The 15,515-nt window shown below is 45.3% G+C and overlaps 1 protein-coding gene across 1 annotated transcript; it reads left to right on the top strand.

Moving 5' to 3' along the window:
* The first annotated feature begins 11,673 nt into the window (after nucleotides 1–11,673).
* Nucleotides 11,674–14,806, top strand: Ggt6 (gamma-glutamyltransferase 6). Its single transcript, XM_010611343.3, has 4 exons — nucleotides 11,674–11,825; nucleotides 12,364–12,566; nucleotides 12,639–12,752; nucleotides 13,182–14,806. The coding sequence occupies exons 1-4, from the start codon at nucleotides 11,674–11,676 to the stop codon at nucleotides 14,210–14,212; spliced, it is 1,500 nt and encodes a 499-aa protein (XP_010609645.3). The 3' UTR covers nucleotides 14,213–14,806.
* The last annotated feature ends 709 nt before the right edge of the window (nucleotides 14,807–15,515 follow it).

The raw sequence follows: 15,515 nt of genomic DNA on the forward strand, positions 1-15,515 counted from the left end.
GTAAGCCCTCCAAGAATTACAATGGTACCTCAGTTTATGAACTTAACTTGTTTTATAATTTGGAGGAAGATGGCTGTTTGTGTTTGTGTGGGGAAGATGGCCATGGTTGTGTTTGTCGCCTAATGCAGAGTTTGCGAATGGAAGAAAAATTTCGCTGAATGCATTTGTTTGCAAAGAGAAGCACTGGTGAACTGAGGTAGTACTCTATATTGATTTTGGTTTACCATTGTGCATATTATAAAAGAAGCACTCCAGAGGCTTCCACTTAGTTTTTACGGTGCTAGTCTTTTTCAGTGAGTCTGAGAAACAGTGTGAAGACTGTGATCACTGCAGGGTATATTTATTCCAACTACATTCTCAGAAAGTGTGGAAATAGCCACAGGGTGAGTTAAGAATTCCACCAAACCTACTATGAAGTATACATAGTTCAGAGTCCCCTTTATCAAATAACCATCAGAGTCCCTATTCTAATGAATCACAGCAGCCCTCATAAATTATTAGTTCAAGGGGCTAGGGGGGTAGCTCAGTGATAGTGCAATGCAATCTCCAGTGTGTGTGTGTGTGTGAGAGAGACAGAGAGAGAGAGACAGGGAGACAGAGAGAGAGAGAGAGAGAGAGAGAACAACAACAACAAAAAAGAAATTATTAGCTTAGAACTAATCCCTGAAATATGTGGATGTTTCCTTTTTCTAAGTTCATGCTTATCCTAGCAAATAGCATATAGTCATTATTTTTCCCCTGTGGTATTGAGTATTGAATCCAGGGTCTTTTCACTAGCTACATCTCCAGCCCTTTTTAAAATTATTTTTATTTGAAACAGGGTCCTGCTAAGTCACTAAGTCTCTCGGGCTGGGCTCCAACTTGAGATCCTCCTACCTCAGCCTCCTGAGCCACTGGGATTATAGATATGTGCCACCATGCTAGACAGCACATACTCACTCAAATACCACCTCCATTATGAGCCATATTACTAACTTGCCCCAAAACCCTGTCCAGTGGTTTCTGCAGCTGGACTCACCTAGAGTGATTATTTCTTTAAAATTCTGGTCACATCACAAAAAGACACCTTGAAAGGAAAAAAACAATTCTTCTACATTATCTCCAAATCTATAACTAAAGTCAAATTCTAGGCTTTCCCCAGAAGGCCAAGTACAAAGTCAACCTAAAGAAAGGAAAACACACACACACACACACACACACACACACACACACACACGAATGGCAATTCTGAGATCTGAGCCAGAGAGATAATGCACAGGAAACTCCTGTTCGGAGCTCCATGGCATTGTAGAAATGTTGACTGTTGGGCCTTTGTCCTCCCTCCTCTGTCTGGGGTCCTTTTCTGGTTGTCAAGAGCAGTCAGGACTGCTGGAGAACATGCTCTGTGGACTGAGGGACAACCAATCTTCAACTGTTTCCTAGGCTCCTCACTGTCCTCTCCTAGCACAACTGCCTAAGAGGTTCTCAGTGAGTGCCTGTTACATGCATCTGTGGGGGTGACAGTTATAGGCATCAATTCTCCGATCTAGGTATAATAAATATCAGGGAACATTAGAAATTATCATGGTGCCTAGGGCTCACTTCTGGAGAAACTGCTTCACTTGGTATGAAACTAAAGGACAAGAAAGGACCAGGACATTGGTAGCTTTTTAAAGCTCTACTGGTGATTTCAGTTTTAGAAACTGTAGATTAGGGAGCTAGAAAAGGCAGTGGCGCTCATTGTTGCCTGCACATTGAAAACACCTGGGAAGCTTTAAAAACCCTACTGATAAATTCCCAAATTAGATATTCTGGCTTAATTATTTACCTGGTAGATTTGAGTACAATACTAGGATTTTTTTGGCCAAGTTCTAATGTGCACTTATTACCATTAGGATAAAATAATAAATGAAGAAGGAAAATGTATGAAAGAAAGAATGAATCTACAGTATAGTCTTACACTGCAGTCTGGGGCTGTCTGATAAGAATGGTGGTGGGGGTGGGATTATCCATACCTTTTAGCACTGAGGAGACTGAAGCCTGAAGAACAGAGAGAAATACTATGAAAGACCTCATTATTTGGAGAGTCTTGCTCTATGCCAATCCCTGGTCTAAATACTTTAAGTTGTTTTCTTATTTATTCCCACAACAACCTTGGAAAAGTAGGTATTGTTATGCCCATTATACAAGGTGAAGTCATGACTCCTAGAGGTTAAATGACTTCCCTACCATCCAAAAGCAAATCAGTGGCAGCACTGGACCAAACCCAAGTCCACTAAAACCAATGTCAACCCCTACCCCACCCTGTTGGTACCAAAATGACCGGCTCCAACTGCCCTGAAATTGCCTTGGCCCAAGCATCAGTCATCCTCAGAGCCCATGTGACATCAAATCAGAGCTTAGCTAACAGATTTTTAGGGGTGTGGTGATCCATGCTGTTCAGGCCCAGTATTGTGGAAATGAGAAAGATCCATAAAGAAAGGTTCCCAGGACCCACCCAGTGGAGGTATTGGTCCCAAAGAGTTTGTGTACACATAGATGTAGGAACACAAGAAGATTGGTTAGGCAGGGCAGGCCCAAGAACAGTGTCCTGCTGGACAAAGGAAGCCAGTGCTAAAAGCCCAGAGGACAGCAGAGGATGGGGCTGAAGTTATGGGCAGCACAAACATTGAGGTTCCAGCTGCCTGCTCTTTTTTTTTTTTAATTTCCCCTCTAGGTATAAGCATCAAAAAATAATCCACCACAAACTGGATAAAGAAGTTGTGGTTTTTCTATAAAATGGAATATTACTCAGCCATAAAGAACGAGAAAATAGATTCATTCATAGGAAAATGGATACATATTGAAGATATACTCCTAAGTGAAATAAATAAGTCAAGCTAAAGGGGGGGAAGGTGTGATGGGTAGGGGAAGAACAAAAAGGGAAAAGAAAAAAATGTGAGAGAATGAAAATATGAAAATAAAGTGTTTGTAGTTGGGGAGGGGAGGAGAGGGTGAGGGGAGGGCAGAGTAAGGGGAAAAAATGAGAATCAAGACTTGTCATGTAGAGGTACAAGATCCCAACAATGAATGTAACTGTACTGTATCCCTAAAATGTACCAATAAACTCAATAAAACAAATAAATAAATAAAAAATAATCCACCACAGGGAGACAGAATTTGACAAAAGAGATCTCCACTATAATGACAGCTTCTCTACCCTAACTGGTCTTCTACCCACAAACCAAGAACAATAGAGAAATGAAAAGGCAGAACAAAAGGATGCCTCTCAAATCCCCAACTCCCCAAAAGTAGATCTCATAGACATTGATGAAGAGGAAGCTATAGACAAAGAACTCAAAAACCAAATGGTCAAAATGTTTGAAAAATAAATGAAAAAACATATAAGCAAATGCATAAGATGTTCAATGAGCTAAAAGAGGATTTAATTAAACAGATAAAGTATTTTACAAATAAAATGTTCAATGAGCTTAAAGAAGAAACAAACAATAAACTGAGTTAAACAAGTCAATAAAAGACATGAGTGACTACTTTGGTAAAGAATTTGAAAGTATGAAAAGAAAACAAGCAGAGATGGATGACATGAAAAATTCAATGAACAGTCTAGGTAGCAAACTTGACCAACATGAGGAAAGAGTGTCAGAAATAGAAGGCGAGGTGGATCTAGTAAATCATAAACTGAATGATACCCTAAAAATGATATGACACCAAGCCAGGCATGGTGGTGCACGCCTGTAATCCCAGCACTTGAGAGGCTGAGGCAGGAGGATCGCTGTGAGTTCGAGACCAGCCTGGCTACATAGTGAGTTCCAGGTCAGTCTCAACTACATAGTGAGATTCTGACTCAAAAAAACAACAACAACAACAACAAAAAATGATACAACACCATACAACCTGGATCCAACAGTTGCTAGATGACTCTAAAAAAACCTTAAGGGCTGGGAATTTAGCTCAGTGGTGCCGCCACCAGCCACTGCCAGCCTCACAAGTGCAAGGTCCTGAGTTCAATCCCCAGTACGCCCCCCAAAAAAACCTATTAGAGGAAAACAGCAAATAGCATATCAAGCCACACCTATCAGAATAATTTCAGACTTCTCGGCACTAATGTTAAAGGTCAGGAGAACACAGAGCAAAGTTTATCAAACCCTAAAAGGAAAGAATTCCCAACCCAGACTTTCAGATCCTGCAAGACTAACCTTCAAAACTGATGGAGAGGGCTGGGGATTTAGCTCAGTGGTTCTGCTGTCGGCTTCAAAAGCGTCTGATCCCCGGTACCAAGGGAAAAAAAATAACTGATGGAAAAGTAAAGGGCTTCCACAACCGAAAAAGAATTAACATGTGTTATGTATATGAACTGTCTCCCTATAAGGAATATTATCATTATGTATTCCAAACATGTACTAATAAAAAAACTGAAAAAAGGAAAAACAAGTATGTATAAAGAAAGACATCACAACAAAGAAATTCTAAAGAAATATATGACTGTTAAGGCAGCATTGCCAAAAATACTTAAGGAAACCCTAGAGAGAGACAGGGAGGCTACCAGCACCAAAAAGCCCAGAGAAAAATACACATTTAACTGAGAGAGTAGTTAAACACAAGGAAAAAGTAATAGAATCAGCATCAGGAAAATAATGTAAAGATAGAATCCAGTAAATATCTTACAATAATAACTCTCAATATCCATGGCCTCAACTCCACGATCAAAAGACACAGACCAGTAGATTAGATCAAAAAACAAAATATAACCATGTATCACCTAAGGGAGACACCTTATCCAAAAGGAAATACACAGTCTGAAAGTAAAAGGATGCAAAGCAATGCACCATTCAAATGGATCTGGTGAAAAGCAGGAGTTGCTCTATTATTTTCAGATACAGCAAACTTCAAGCAAAAACACATCAGAAGAGATAAAGATGGCCGCTAAATACTGGTAAGGGGAACAAATCAACAGAAAAAGATGATGATTATACCTATGCACCATTTGGTCAGTGCACCCAACTTCATAAAACAAAAACTACCAGACTTACAAAACTTCACCAGACTTCAAAGGACAGATAGACATTGATACAGTCACGGTATTTTTTACTTAATTGTGCATCCCACCTGGTGTGTTTATTCTTTTAGACTTATTGGCATAGTCAGCTGCACTGTCTCTAGAACATTCTCAAGAATGTTTTGTAATACTGACTTGGTGGTCATGATTTTCTTGAGGTGCTCCTTGTCATGTCTTATTTCTCCATCAATTTTGAAGGAAAGTATTGCAAGATGCTTAAATTGGGGTTAGAAGTTGTTATCTTTCAGGGCTTGAAATACTTCACTCCAAACCCTCCTGCACCTTAAGCTTTGTGTAGAGAACTCTCTTGGGTTTATCTTTATATGTGACTCATTGCCTTTTTCTCACAGCTTTTAAGATTTTGTCTAAGATGGATAATGTGGTGTGGAAGTGTTCTCTTTTGCTTGTGGCTATTTGGGGTTCTATATGCCTCACTTATTTGTATGTTTATTTCTTTCCCTGTTTAGTGAGTTTTCTGCCTTATTTCTACAAACAGGTTTTTTAATGCCATTTGTGTTGTCTTCTGATTTTTCATTCATTCCAATTACTCTCAGATTCATCCTCTTTGTGTCACCTAGCAGCTATTGTATCCATTTTTCGTGTTCTCTTGTTGCTTTTAAGGTATCTTTCAGTAGCTAGTATTTGAAGGCACCACTATCTTCTAGTTCTGAAATTCTGTTCTCACATTGATCACTTGTTCTACCCATACTTTCATTATGATTTTTAATCTTCTGGATTTCCAAATGAAACCTCTTCATGGGCTCTGATTCTTGGCTAAACTAGTCATTCATGTTTTGTATCATCTAGCTTATTGTTTAGCTCATCTAGTTTTCATTAGTGTCTTCTCAAAGCACCAGGATCATTTTGGCTATTACTTCTCTTATCTGTTATATCTTCTGTGATCCCACTGAGTACCTCTTTGATCTATTTTCTAACCTCCTCTATGATCCATTTGAGTAATTTGGGTGTGGAGCTTGTGCTCCTCTGCTCTTCAGTGCTCTCTGGATTGGCTGCAGGAGAGTTGGGAGTTTGGGGAGGCATTTTGTTACCTTGTCTCCTTGCATTTCTGTTGGTTTTGTTTGTTTTGTTTTGTTTTGTGCAGAGGTTTACGGATGCTTATAGCGTAAAGACTTTGTTGCTAGTGTAGAGAGCTCTTTAGCTGATTTCCAGTGACACACTTCAGACATAGCTAATTATAGTTCTTTACTTCAGCCCCAAGATCCAACCACCTTGGTAGATTTGAGAGGGGAGGATGTAGTGTAATCAACCCAACAACAGAGTTCTCTGAGAATGTACTCTAGTATTGATAATGTCACAAAGGTAATCTGAGTGTTGGTTTACAGAGAAACAGCAGCAATTATGCAACCCAGATACAGAGTAAATCCACTACAGTAGTATCACCCAAGACAAATTGGATATTAATATACAATAAGAAGAAATTATGTACCACCATTTATTCTAGACAGGAAATCCACCATTAGGGTGTAAACATTAAGACAACCCAGAAATTGACTTACAGTTAATATGGACTAAAGGAGACAGCTATATCCTCCACTAAGGGTAAAAACAAAAGAATTCAACAGTTTACAGTTAATTGACTATCCAAAGATTAATAAAGATTTATAGCTATACTATCAAAGATACAGGGTTTGGGAATGGGGAAATGTAAGAAAATTTTGAAACCTTAAACTATATGGTATGAGAAGGAGGAGAAGCAGTAGTGCAAAAGACCTAACTGGGAAGTAGAAGGATGCTTATGAATTAGATAAAGGCAAGAGAAAAACTGATGAGAAATTGGAGATAAAAGAAAAAGAGAGGCAAAAAAGAAATTATATGGGGAGTAAAAATAAGAGGAAACACTTAAAGGGAGGAAAATTAAAAGGGAGAAGAGAAAAAAAAAGAAACAGAAATACAAAACAAGGAAGAAAATTCCCCAAGCCCCCAATAAACTAGTGAAGAAGAAAGGAGGAAAAAGGAAGAAGAAATAAAATTAAGCTAAACTAAAAACACATACTCACAAAAATAAATAAATAGCTCGAAACAAAATCATTTCACTGTCATTTCACACGTGGTTTTATTTCAACGATTACAATTTCAGGGCAGTGTTCGAGTCCAAATGTGTCCCTGCTCACACAGGTAGATAAGAAGGCAGTCAGACCCCAGATCCATGCTGGATGCAGGCACAGCAGGCAGTAGGACTAGGGCAAGGGCACTAATTCAGTGACTTTCAAATCCAGGGTACAGTAATTCGGGGTGAGCCTGGCCACTGGCTATGGGCGAAGGCCTGTGTTCTTTAACTTAAAGCCCTGGGGGTGGGGGGTTTCTTTCCAGCCTGACCATGGCTCCCTGAACACAGCTGTCTACTGTGACTGTCTCTCACCTTGTCACTGTGAGAATGTAATACTGGGAGCCCTGAACTGAAGCCGTCCTGCAGCTGCCCTGAGTCCCAGGATCAAACAATCAACCCTTCCCCAGATTGGCATCCAACCAAGCACTCTCTTCAAGGGTAGACGATTGAACTGGAATCATTCACCAACTGTTGTCTGCCAAAGGATTTGCACAGGAGCAGAATCCTGTGCTCACCCCAAAGTTCACAGCACTTGCCAGTGCAGTCCATTCCACCGCCACGTTTCTCCCTAAAGTCCTCTGGAACCGCAGCTTTCCCTTTGTCTCTGTACATTCTGCCTCCCTTCCCCATGATCCATGATCTGAGAGCTGAGGAAAAGTGCAGTTTGTCCCTTCCCCTTTCCATGTTGTGTTCTGCCTCTTCACTTTCTCTGTAGGATCCTTCCTGGTTCCTGGAAATCTGCTCCTCTTTTTTTCTTCCCTAAGTTGTTATTTTCCAGGGTCTGGATTCTGGATTTAGGAGAGGCTGAGTTGTTGTTTATCACTCTACCACCTGACACATACTAACTTTTTTTTTTTCTTTTTTGGATACCAGGAATCAAACTCAGGACCTTCCACTTGCAAGGCAGGCGGCAGAACCACTGAACTAAATCCCAGGCCCTCTACTAACTTTTAAAAAAGGCAAAAAGGAAAGAAAGAGGTTTTTTTCCCCTTCCAGGACTTCTCTTAGGAAGGAAGAACTGTTCTTCATTCTGAGATCCAACCTTCTACTTTGTATTAACAGGAAATGAAATCAAATTACGCTATAAAATAAGAGCAAATGGTCATTCTGACCCCCTTGTTGTAGGGTAGCCCTTCTAAAAGTGAGTTGCCAATTAAATGTTACTGAGTTTTGCAGTGCTTGAATCTCCTTCTGGAGCTGGATTCCAGGTTCTCAACTCAAAGAGAGAATTGAATGATATCAGCAAAAAATACGGTGATAAACTTTATTTGAAAAAGTAAAAGTGAAGAGTCAGGGAGAAACGGGCTCTGCAGAGTGAACTTGAGCCAAGTAAAAGAAGAAAAGCAAGGTAGGGTCAGGGATCTAGCTCAGTGGTTCTGCTGCCTGCCTCACAAGTGCAAGGTCCTGAGTTTGATCCCTGGTACCAAAAAATAACAACAATAATAATAATGGTGTAAAAATACACTCCAGCGTACATAGGGTGGACTATCCTGAAGAAAGCCACAATGGCAAGTTTATCTTGGTGTCTGTCCTTTTATCAGCCACATCTCAAGGAAACCAGTGAGAACTTTCATATTCAAGTGCTGGGAGGCAGGGCTGGGACCCCACCTCAGGCTGATGTCAAGTCTTGTCCATCCTATTGAAACTTGCTCAGGTTCTTGAGCTTTGGGGACTGGTCCATGCATGTGTTTACAGATCCTATAATTAACTGGTCTCGCCTTCTTCCTCAGCCAGCTTTGCCCTAATCTCCTGTCTCTTCCTCACCAGTGGAAAAATTACAAGGTGGCAACCCTATACCACTACCCCCATTTGATTGGATCATTTGTTATTGGGCCAAAAAGCTCCCAACACTGGAAACTGAAAGTCTCTTTAGGGGCTTGGGAACAGAAATCAGCTTGTAATGGGCCAAGGAGAAAAAGGGAACAGGAAGGCAAAGACAGTGGAGTCACAGGGTTTATCTATAGATGATGCTGCTCAAAGTGCAGGACCAGAATTGTGGCACCAGCATCACCGGGTGTTCAAAGTGCAGAGTCCTAGTTTCTCCCCCGACCTAGAGGCAGAATCCCGGGGCACCGAGTCCAGCGATCCAGGGCCACTCCTTGGTGATTCTGACACAAACCAAAGTTAGAGGTTCCTTGTGAAAGAAAGGGAAGTGGTTAAGTATGTGGAAATAAAGGATGGTTTTGTGGTGGTTGTTTTTAAATGTAATTTATTTATTACTGACACATAAAAATTGTAAACATGAATGAGGTACTATATGATATTTGAAATGTGTATATATTTTATAATGTTTAAATCAGAGTGAGCATAGCAATCTCTTCAAACCTTTATAATCTAATGTGAAAACATTTCCAGAAGTAAAAGCCTATAATTCCAGCACTCTGGGAAGCTGAGGCAAAAGGACTGAAAATTCAAACCTAACCTGGGCAATTTATGGAGACACTGTTTCCAAATTAGCTCAGTGGCTGGGAGTGATAATGCATGTCTGCAATCGCAGCTCTTGGATGGCTGAGGCAGGAGTACTGTCACGAGTCTGAGGCCAGCCTGGACTACATAATGAGGCCTTGTCTCAAACAAACGAACGAACCAACTACAAAAAGATTAGCTCAGTGCTGAGGATGTAGCTCAGTGTTGAGGACCTAGTTTCAATCCCCACTATCACACACAAAAAAGAAATGCATAGTGCATAGTTATTATCTAAGTCTCCCTACTCAGCAATAGCACACATCCTGTCTTTTCTTTCATCAGAACTGAGGATTGAACCCAGGACCTCACACATGCTAAGCACTCTACCACTGAGCTACAACACTATCCCTTTTTATTTTATTTTGAGACAGATCTGTCTAAACTGCCCAGGCTGACCTCAAACTTTCAATCTTCCTGCCTCAGCTCCCAAGCAGCTGGGATTACAGGCATGGGCCACCACACCCAGCTATCCTAAAGCTTCTTGTTCCTAACCATATTGAGTACCCAATGATCAATCTCTCTGTTCCTCCTTCCCCCATTCTTCCTAGCCTCGGGTAACCACATTATACTGTCAACTTCTATGAGATGTAGCCATTGTTTTCCTGTAGAACACGCTTGAGGATTATTATTTTTTACTGAAATACAATACACAAATAAAAAAGCCCATATCTAGATCATCTGGGGTCATCAATGCACACCCGCATAACCAACACCAAGTTTAAGAGACAGACAGCAGCCATGCACTCGGGAGGGAGGCTGAGGCAAGAGGATTACAGCATATTCAAGGCCAACCTGGGCTCTATTCTGAGTTCAAGGCCAACTTGAACTACATAGCAAGACTCTATCTCAAAAAAAGAAAAGAAAAGAAAAAAGACAACATCTCTGAGCCTACTAAGCAGACACCAAAAGCAAAGCTTACCCTCCCAAGGTGAAAAATTGGATGGACAAGAAGTTACCACTGAACTTCAGTGGGGGCAGACACACTCAAGAAACACTGCCGCAGTTTGATCACTGCATGAATCATGTGCAGAGGTAGCAATAGAGGAATCCCGGAATGATGGTAATAAGAAAGAGAAAAGCACATTGCCACGTCAGAAGCTTCGGAATGAGGAGGTATAAACGACAGCCATCCAGCAGAGAAATCCCTTCTCCAAAGAGCCCGTTTTATCATAACATAAAAATTGGGTCCTGGATCATATACATTTTCATATTAAAATTTTTGTTAATTGAACCTCATAATAGTTAAAAAAAAAAAAGACCACCAGCTTCCTAACAGCAAACTAGATTTGTGCTTTACATAAATGAAAGCACATAGTGGGTCCTGTTTCACCTGACTTCTTCTGCTCTTCCTGTGTTCCGTAAGATCCATGTACTTTATTACACGTAAGTAAAGATTGTTCACATCTCTCTGCTTTAGAGTATTTCACTGATTGAATGGTTACTTGCATCACTTATTCTGCTGATAATGGGTGCTTGGGCAGCTTCCATGGTGCGGTTATTAAAAGTAGTGCTGCTTTGCCTCAGAACAGGTCCTTGATAGAAAGCACAGAGAGAAGGAACTAAGAAACCCATGGTTCCCAGGCTGCTGCTCCATGCAGATGTTTGTGGCGCCACCTGCTGAACCAGAAGAGCACATGCTGTGCCAGGAAGTCACTTTGACCAGTGTTTCTGGGAACCTGAGTGGCCTTGACCTCACCTGGAGGCCACACCCCCTCAGGAGGGAAGCTGGTCCTGTGCTGAGCCAACCCCAGTTACCCCATAACTGTACCTCTAATTTAAATCCACAGTTGCTAGAGTCCTAGGCAGGCTAGGGATGCAGGGGCTGCTTGGCCAAAGGGAGGGGCCTGGTGGGTGGACCCCACCCAAGCCCCAAGGCTGTAGGGCTGGCTCCTCCTCACTGAGCTGTGATCCCTGTCACAGAGAGACTCTGGTGTCCTAATGGAACAGGTTCACTTGCAGCCTTCCTGGCCCCTCCCTGCCCAGACCTGTTCTAGATCCTGCCACTACCCTTTCCCAAGGCCGCCACACCTTCCTCCCATCTGGCTGGGGCAGGGCTTCAACCAGGAAGACTGGCAGGAGGAGCACAGGGCCTGCCACAGGGGCCATGGCAGCCACAGCAGAGCCTGTGCTCTACCAGAAGCTGAAGCTCTGGGAGCCTAGAATGGAATCTGGCGGAGAGGAGGACGAGGAGGAGGGAGAGGAAGAGACCTCAGAGTCACTGGTCATCTACTGCAGGAGGCCCCAAGACAACCCTGGGTGAGTCAGAGGGGTCTGGACACCCCACTTCTCAGGCAAGTCCCTCTCTCTGGAGCCCCTAAGGGGAGCCAAGCAACCCATGGTTGGCCTAGCTCCAGGGGCTTTCTGGATGAACGGAGGAGGCCCTGGGCTGAGCCACTCAATCAAAGGCTTGTGTGTCTGAATGGACATCCATACCAAGCAACCTCCTGTCCTGTCCATGTGTCTGTCACAGGTTCCAAGCCACCACTCCCTGGTGCTGGTGGCACCTGCTGGGGCCTGGCTACGCTGACTGGGCCTGCTCCTCAGCCTGCTGAGCTCCCCTTGGGCCTCCTGCTGACCAGAGACCCCTGCCTCTCCAACTTCAGCAAATGCTCCCTCAGCTCCCAGCTTCTTCCCCGCCTATGTGTTTGCCATTGCTCTGCACTCTGCCTGGAAGCCGTCTCTCCCTGGCGAACATGTACTCTTGCAACATCAAACCCTGTGGGGAAACATTCCCTGGGTTTTGAGGCTTTTTTGGAGGCCCCCTAGCCCTGGCTCAAGATACCCATCTTTGCAGGAACAAGGTTGGCGGGCTTCCTGGAGCCTGGGCTCGACTGGTGGCAGCCCTGCTACTGCTGGTGGTCAGCTGCTCCCTGGCTGTGAGGCAGCTCCAAGGCAGGGGCAGCTTGGCAGGAAGCTTGGGCTCCGTGGCACCCCCAGCCAGCAGACACTCCCATCACGCTGGGGTGTACCACCATGCTGCCATCATCAGCCCTGCAGGTGGGTTCTAGGGGGGAGGACCAGGCCGCAGGGCCCCAGGCCCCACCCGTGACAGTCCCTTCCTTACTGCAGCCACTTGCTCCCACCTGGGCCAACAGCTACTTGTTGCGGGGGGCAATGTCGTGGATGCCGGAGTTGCAACTGCTTTGTGCCTGGTCGTAGTGCATCCTCACACCACAGGACTAGGTCAGTAACCTATGACCCTGGAGAGGACCCCAACATGAGTCCTGGAATTCAGTGGCCCTGAACCTCAAGACTTGCTGGCGAGCAGAACAGTGGACGGGGGCACTGACCCCACCCCTAGGCTATGGCCTTTGAGCCTAGGTCTCTGCAATCTTGCCTGTAGGTCTGATCCCCTGCTCTGTCAGGCGTGGTGGCACACACCTGTAATCCCAGCACTGGGGGTTGCTGAGGCAGGTGGATCACTACAGAGTTCAAAGCCAGCCTGGGCGACATAGTGAGTTCAAAGCCAGCATGAACTACATGGCAAAATCCTGTCTCAAAAATAAAAAAATTAATCTTAAGCTTATCAGTGACCTTTCTCCTGGGCTACTGAGTGGGACTGGCCCCAGTCCTAGCCAGTGCTCCTGACCTTTATGTGTTTTCTCCCTCCAGGTGCCATGTTCTGGGGCCTCTTCCACAACAGCTCCTCAGGAAACTCAACTGCCTTGACCCCAGGACCAGCCCGGCCCCTGGCGCCTGGCCTGGGGTTGCCTACCGCTCTGCCTGCCCTCCACTTGCTTCATGCCCGCTTTGGCCACCTACCCTGGCCACGTCTACTCATGGATCCCGCTAAGCTGGCTCAGGAGGGTTTCCTGGTGGACACATCCCTGTCAAGGGCTCTGGCAGCCCAGGGTACAAAGCGCCTCTGTCCACTGTTCTGCCATGATGATGGCACACCCCTGGGCCTTGGGGCCCGAGCCACCAACCCAAAACTGGCAGCTGTGCTACGCAAGGCAGCCTCCACCCCAGACCTTGCCGGGGATGTCTTACTGAGTCTACTGGCCACAGACCTGGGGCTGGAGAAGCCTGCTGGGCCCACACCCACCTTGGAGCCGGCACTGCAGCTTTCCATGCCTGAAGGCATCCTGTTAACCACACCAGCACCTTCGGCTGGCCCAGAGCTGCTGGCACTGCTGAAGGCAGCCCCACACTCCAGTGAACCCAGCCCCAGCCCCTGCCCACTGCTCCCACAAACTGCAGGGACCCCTGTGAGCAGCATCCTGGCCACTGTGGACAGCAGTGGCTCTGTGCTCCTTCTCACTTCCTCACTCAATAGCTCCTTTGGCTCTGGACACTTGTCCCCAAGCACTGGGGTTCTGCTCAGCAACCTAGTGGCCAGGTCTGCAACTAGTCCCTGGGCCTGCCCCCTGATTCTCCATGGCAGCCTGGATGACCCAGAGGCTGATGTGGTAGGACTGGTGGCTTCGGGGACTCCCGAGGTGGCCAGAGCAATGACTCATGCCTTGCTCAGCCATCTGGCAGGGCCCCAAATGCAGACCCAGCATCAGTACCAGGGCCAACAAGGACCAACAGAGAGACCCAGCATTTGTAGTCAAGGGACCCTACTTCAAGTAGCAGCCCATGCAGAACATGCCCACGTCTCCAGCATCCCTGGTGGCTGTTGCCCCTTCCAGGGGTTCTAATATCGGAACAGGGGTCTAGCACTGTCAGAGTTGGGTCAAGCCCTGAGGAACCAAAGCAGACCCAGCAGCAACAGGGTATAAAAACAGTCCACAGCTACTATATGCTGTGGCTGGCCCAGCCCTAGCCTCTGGCCAAGTCAGTTACCATCCTTGTAGGAACAAGGGCTGGACTGAAGACCTGGGTTGAAGTTCTAGCACCCAGGGCTAGCTCAGTCATTCCTCACAGCATCCCCCCCTCATGGGATTTCCAGCTGTTATCAGCTAAGGAACTTGAAGATAATCAAGAGCAACAGCATTCAGATCAGCTCTAGGAAGACTTGTGGAAGAGCGCTTTAAAGGGCAGAGTAGGCAGTGCCCAGGTTACTGCTGGCATCTCCATCTTCCTTTCCAGGCCATTCTTTGCCAATCTGCCTCAATTGGGAACAAATAAAAAGCAAGCTTTCTGGGTGCCAAGTGCCATTCCTATTTTTTGGTTAATTTCCAACTAGCCTTTGAGGCCCTTGATGTCAGGCACCTCCCAAGAGTAGCAGGGGAGACCAACACCCAAAGAAAGGGGGAGCCTGGGCTTAATGTCTTCCAGTTTCCCTGCCCTGCTCAACGTCTACTCCTGGGGCCCCACATGTGCCAGGTAAATCTCTTAACATCAGAGGGGGACAGATATTGCAAGTGTGAGCAGGAGGTACCCCAAGGTCCTGGGTGCAAAGGGGCTGGAGCTGGGTATGTAGAATTGGGCGGGGGGCTATACCCCAGCCCTCCCACATGCTACAGCTCTATCACTGAGCCTCACACCCAGTTCTTTAAATTGCTCAGGCTAGCCGGGCGTGGTGGCACACGCCTGTAATCCCAGCACTCTGGAGGCTGAGGCAAGAGGATCCCTGTGACTTCAAGATCAGCCCGGGCTACAGAGTGAGTTCCAGGTCAGTCTCAACTACATAGTGAGACCCTGTCTCAAAAAACAAAACAAAACAAAAAATTGCCAGGCCAGGGATTTAGCTCAGTGTTTCCACCACCTGCCTTACAAGAGCAAGGACCCAAGTTCAATCCCCAGTACCCCCCCCCAAAAAAAATTGCCCAGACTGGCTTTGAACTTTACATCTTTCTACACTCAGACTCCTGGGATTATAGGTGTGCACCACAACGCTAGGATAGGGCCTCTTTAGACACAAGAACCCTCTAGAAAACAGCTTCTCAGGACAAGCTGGGGAAGCAGTGGCACCTCCCCTCCCCCACCACTGTAAAAGGTCACTCTGATTTAACTGAACTTGATGCCACCATCTCCACTCTCCCTCAGAGACAGTTCTCC

This window comes from Fukomys damarensis, unplaced genomic scaffold (assembly GCF_012274545.1).
Source record: "Fukomys damarensis isolate Sample0158 unplaced genomic scaffold, DMR_v1.0_HiC HiC_scaffold_13, whole genome shotgun sequence".
Lineage (NCBI taxonomy): Eukaryota > Metazoa > Chordata > Mammalia > Rodentia > Bathyergidae > Fukomys > Fukomys damarensis.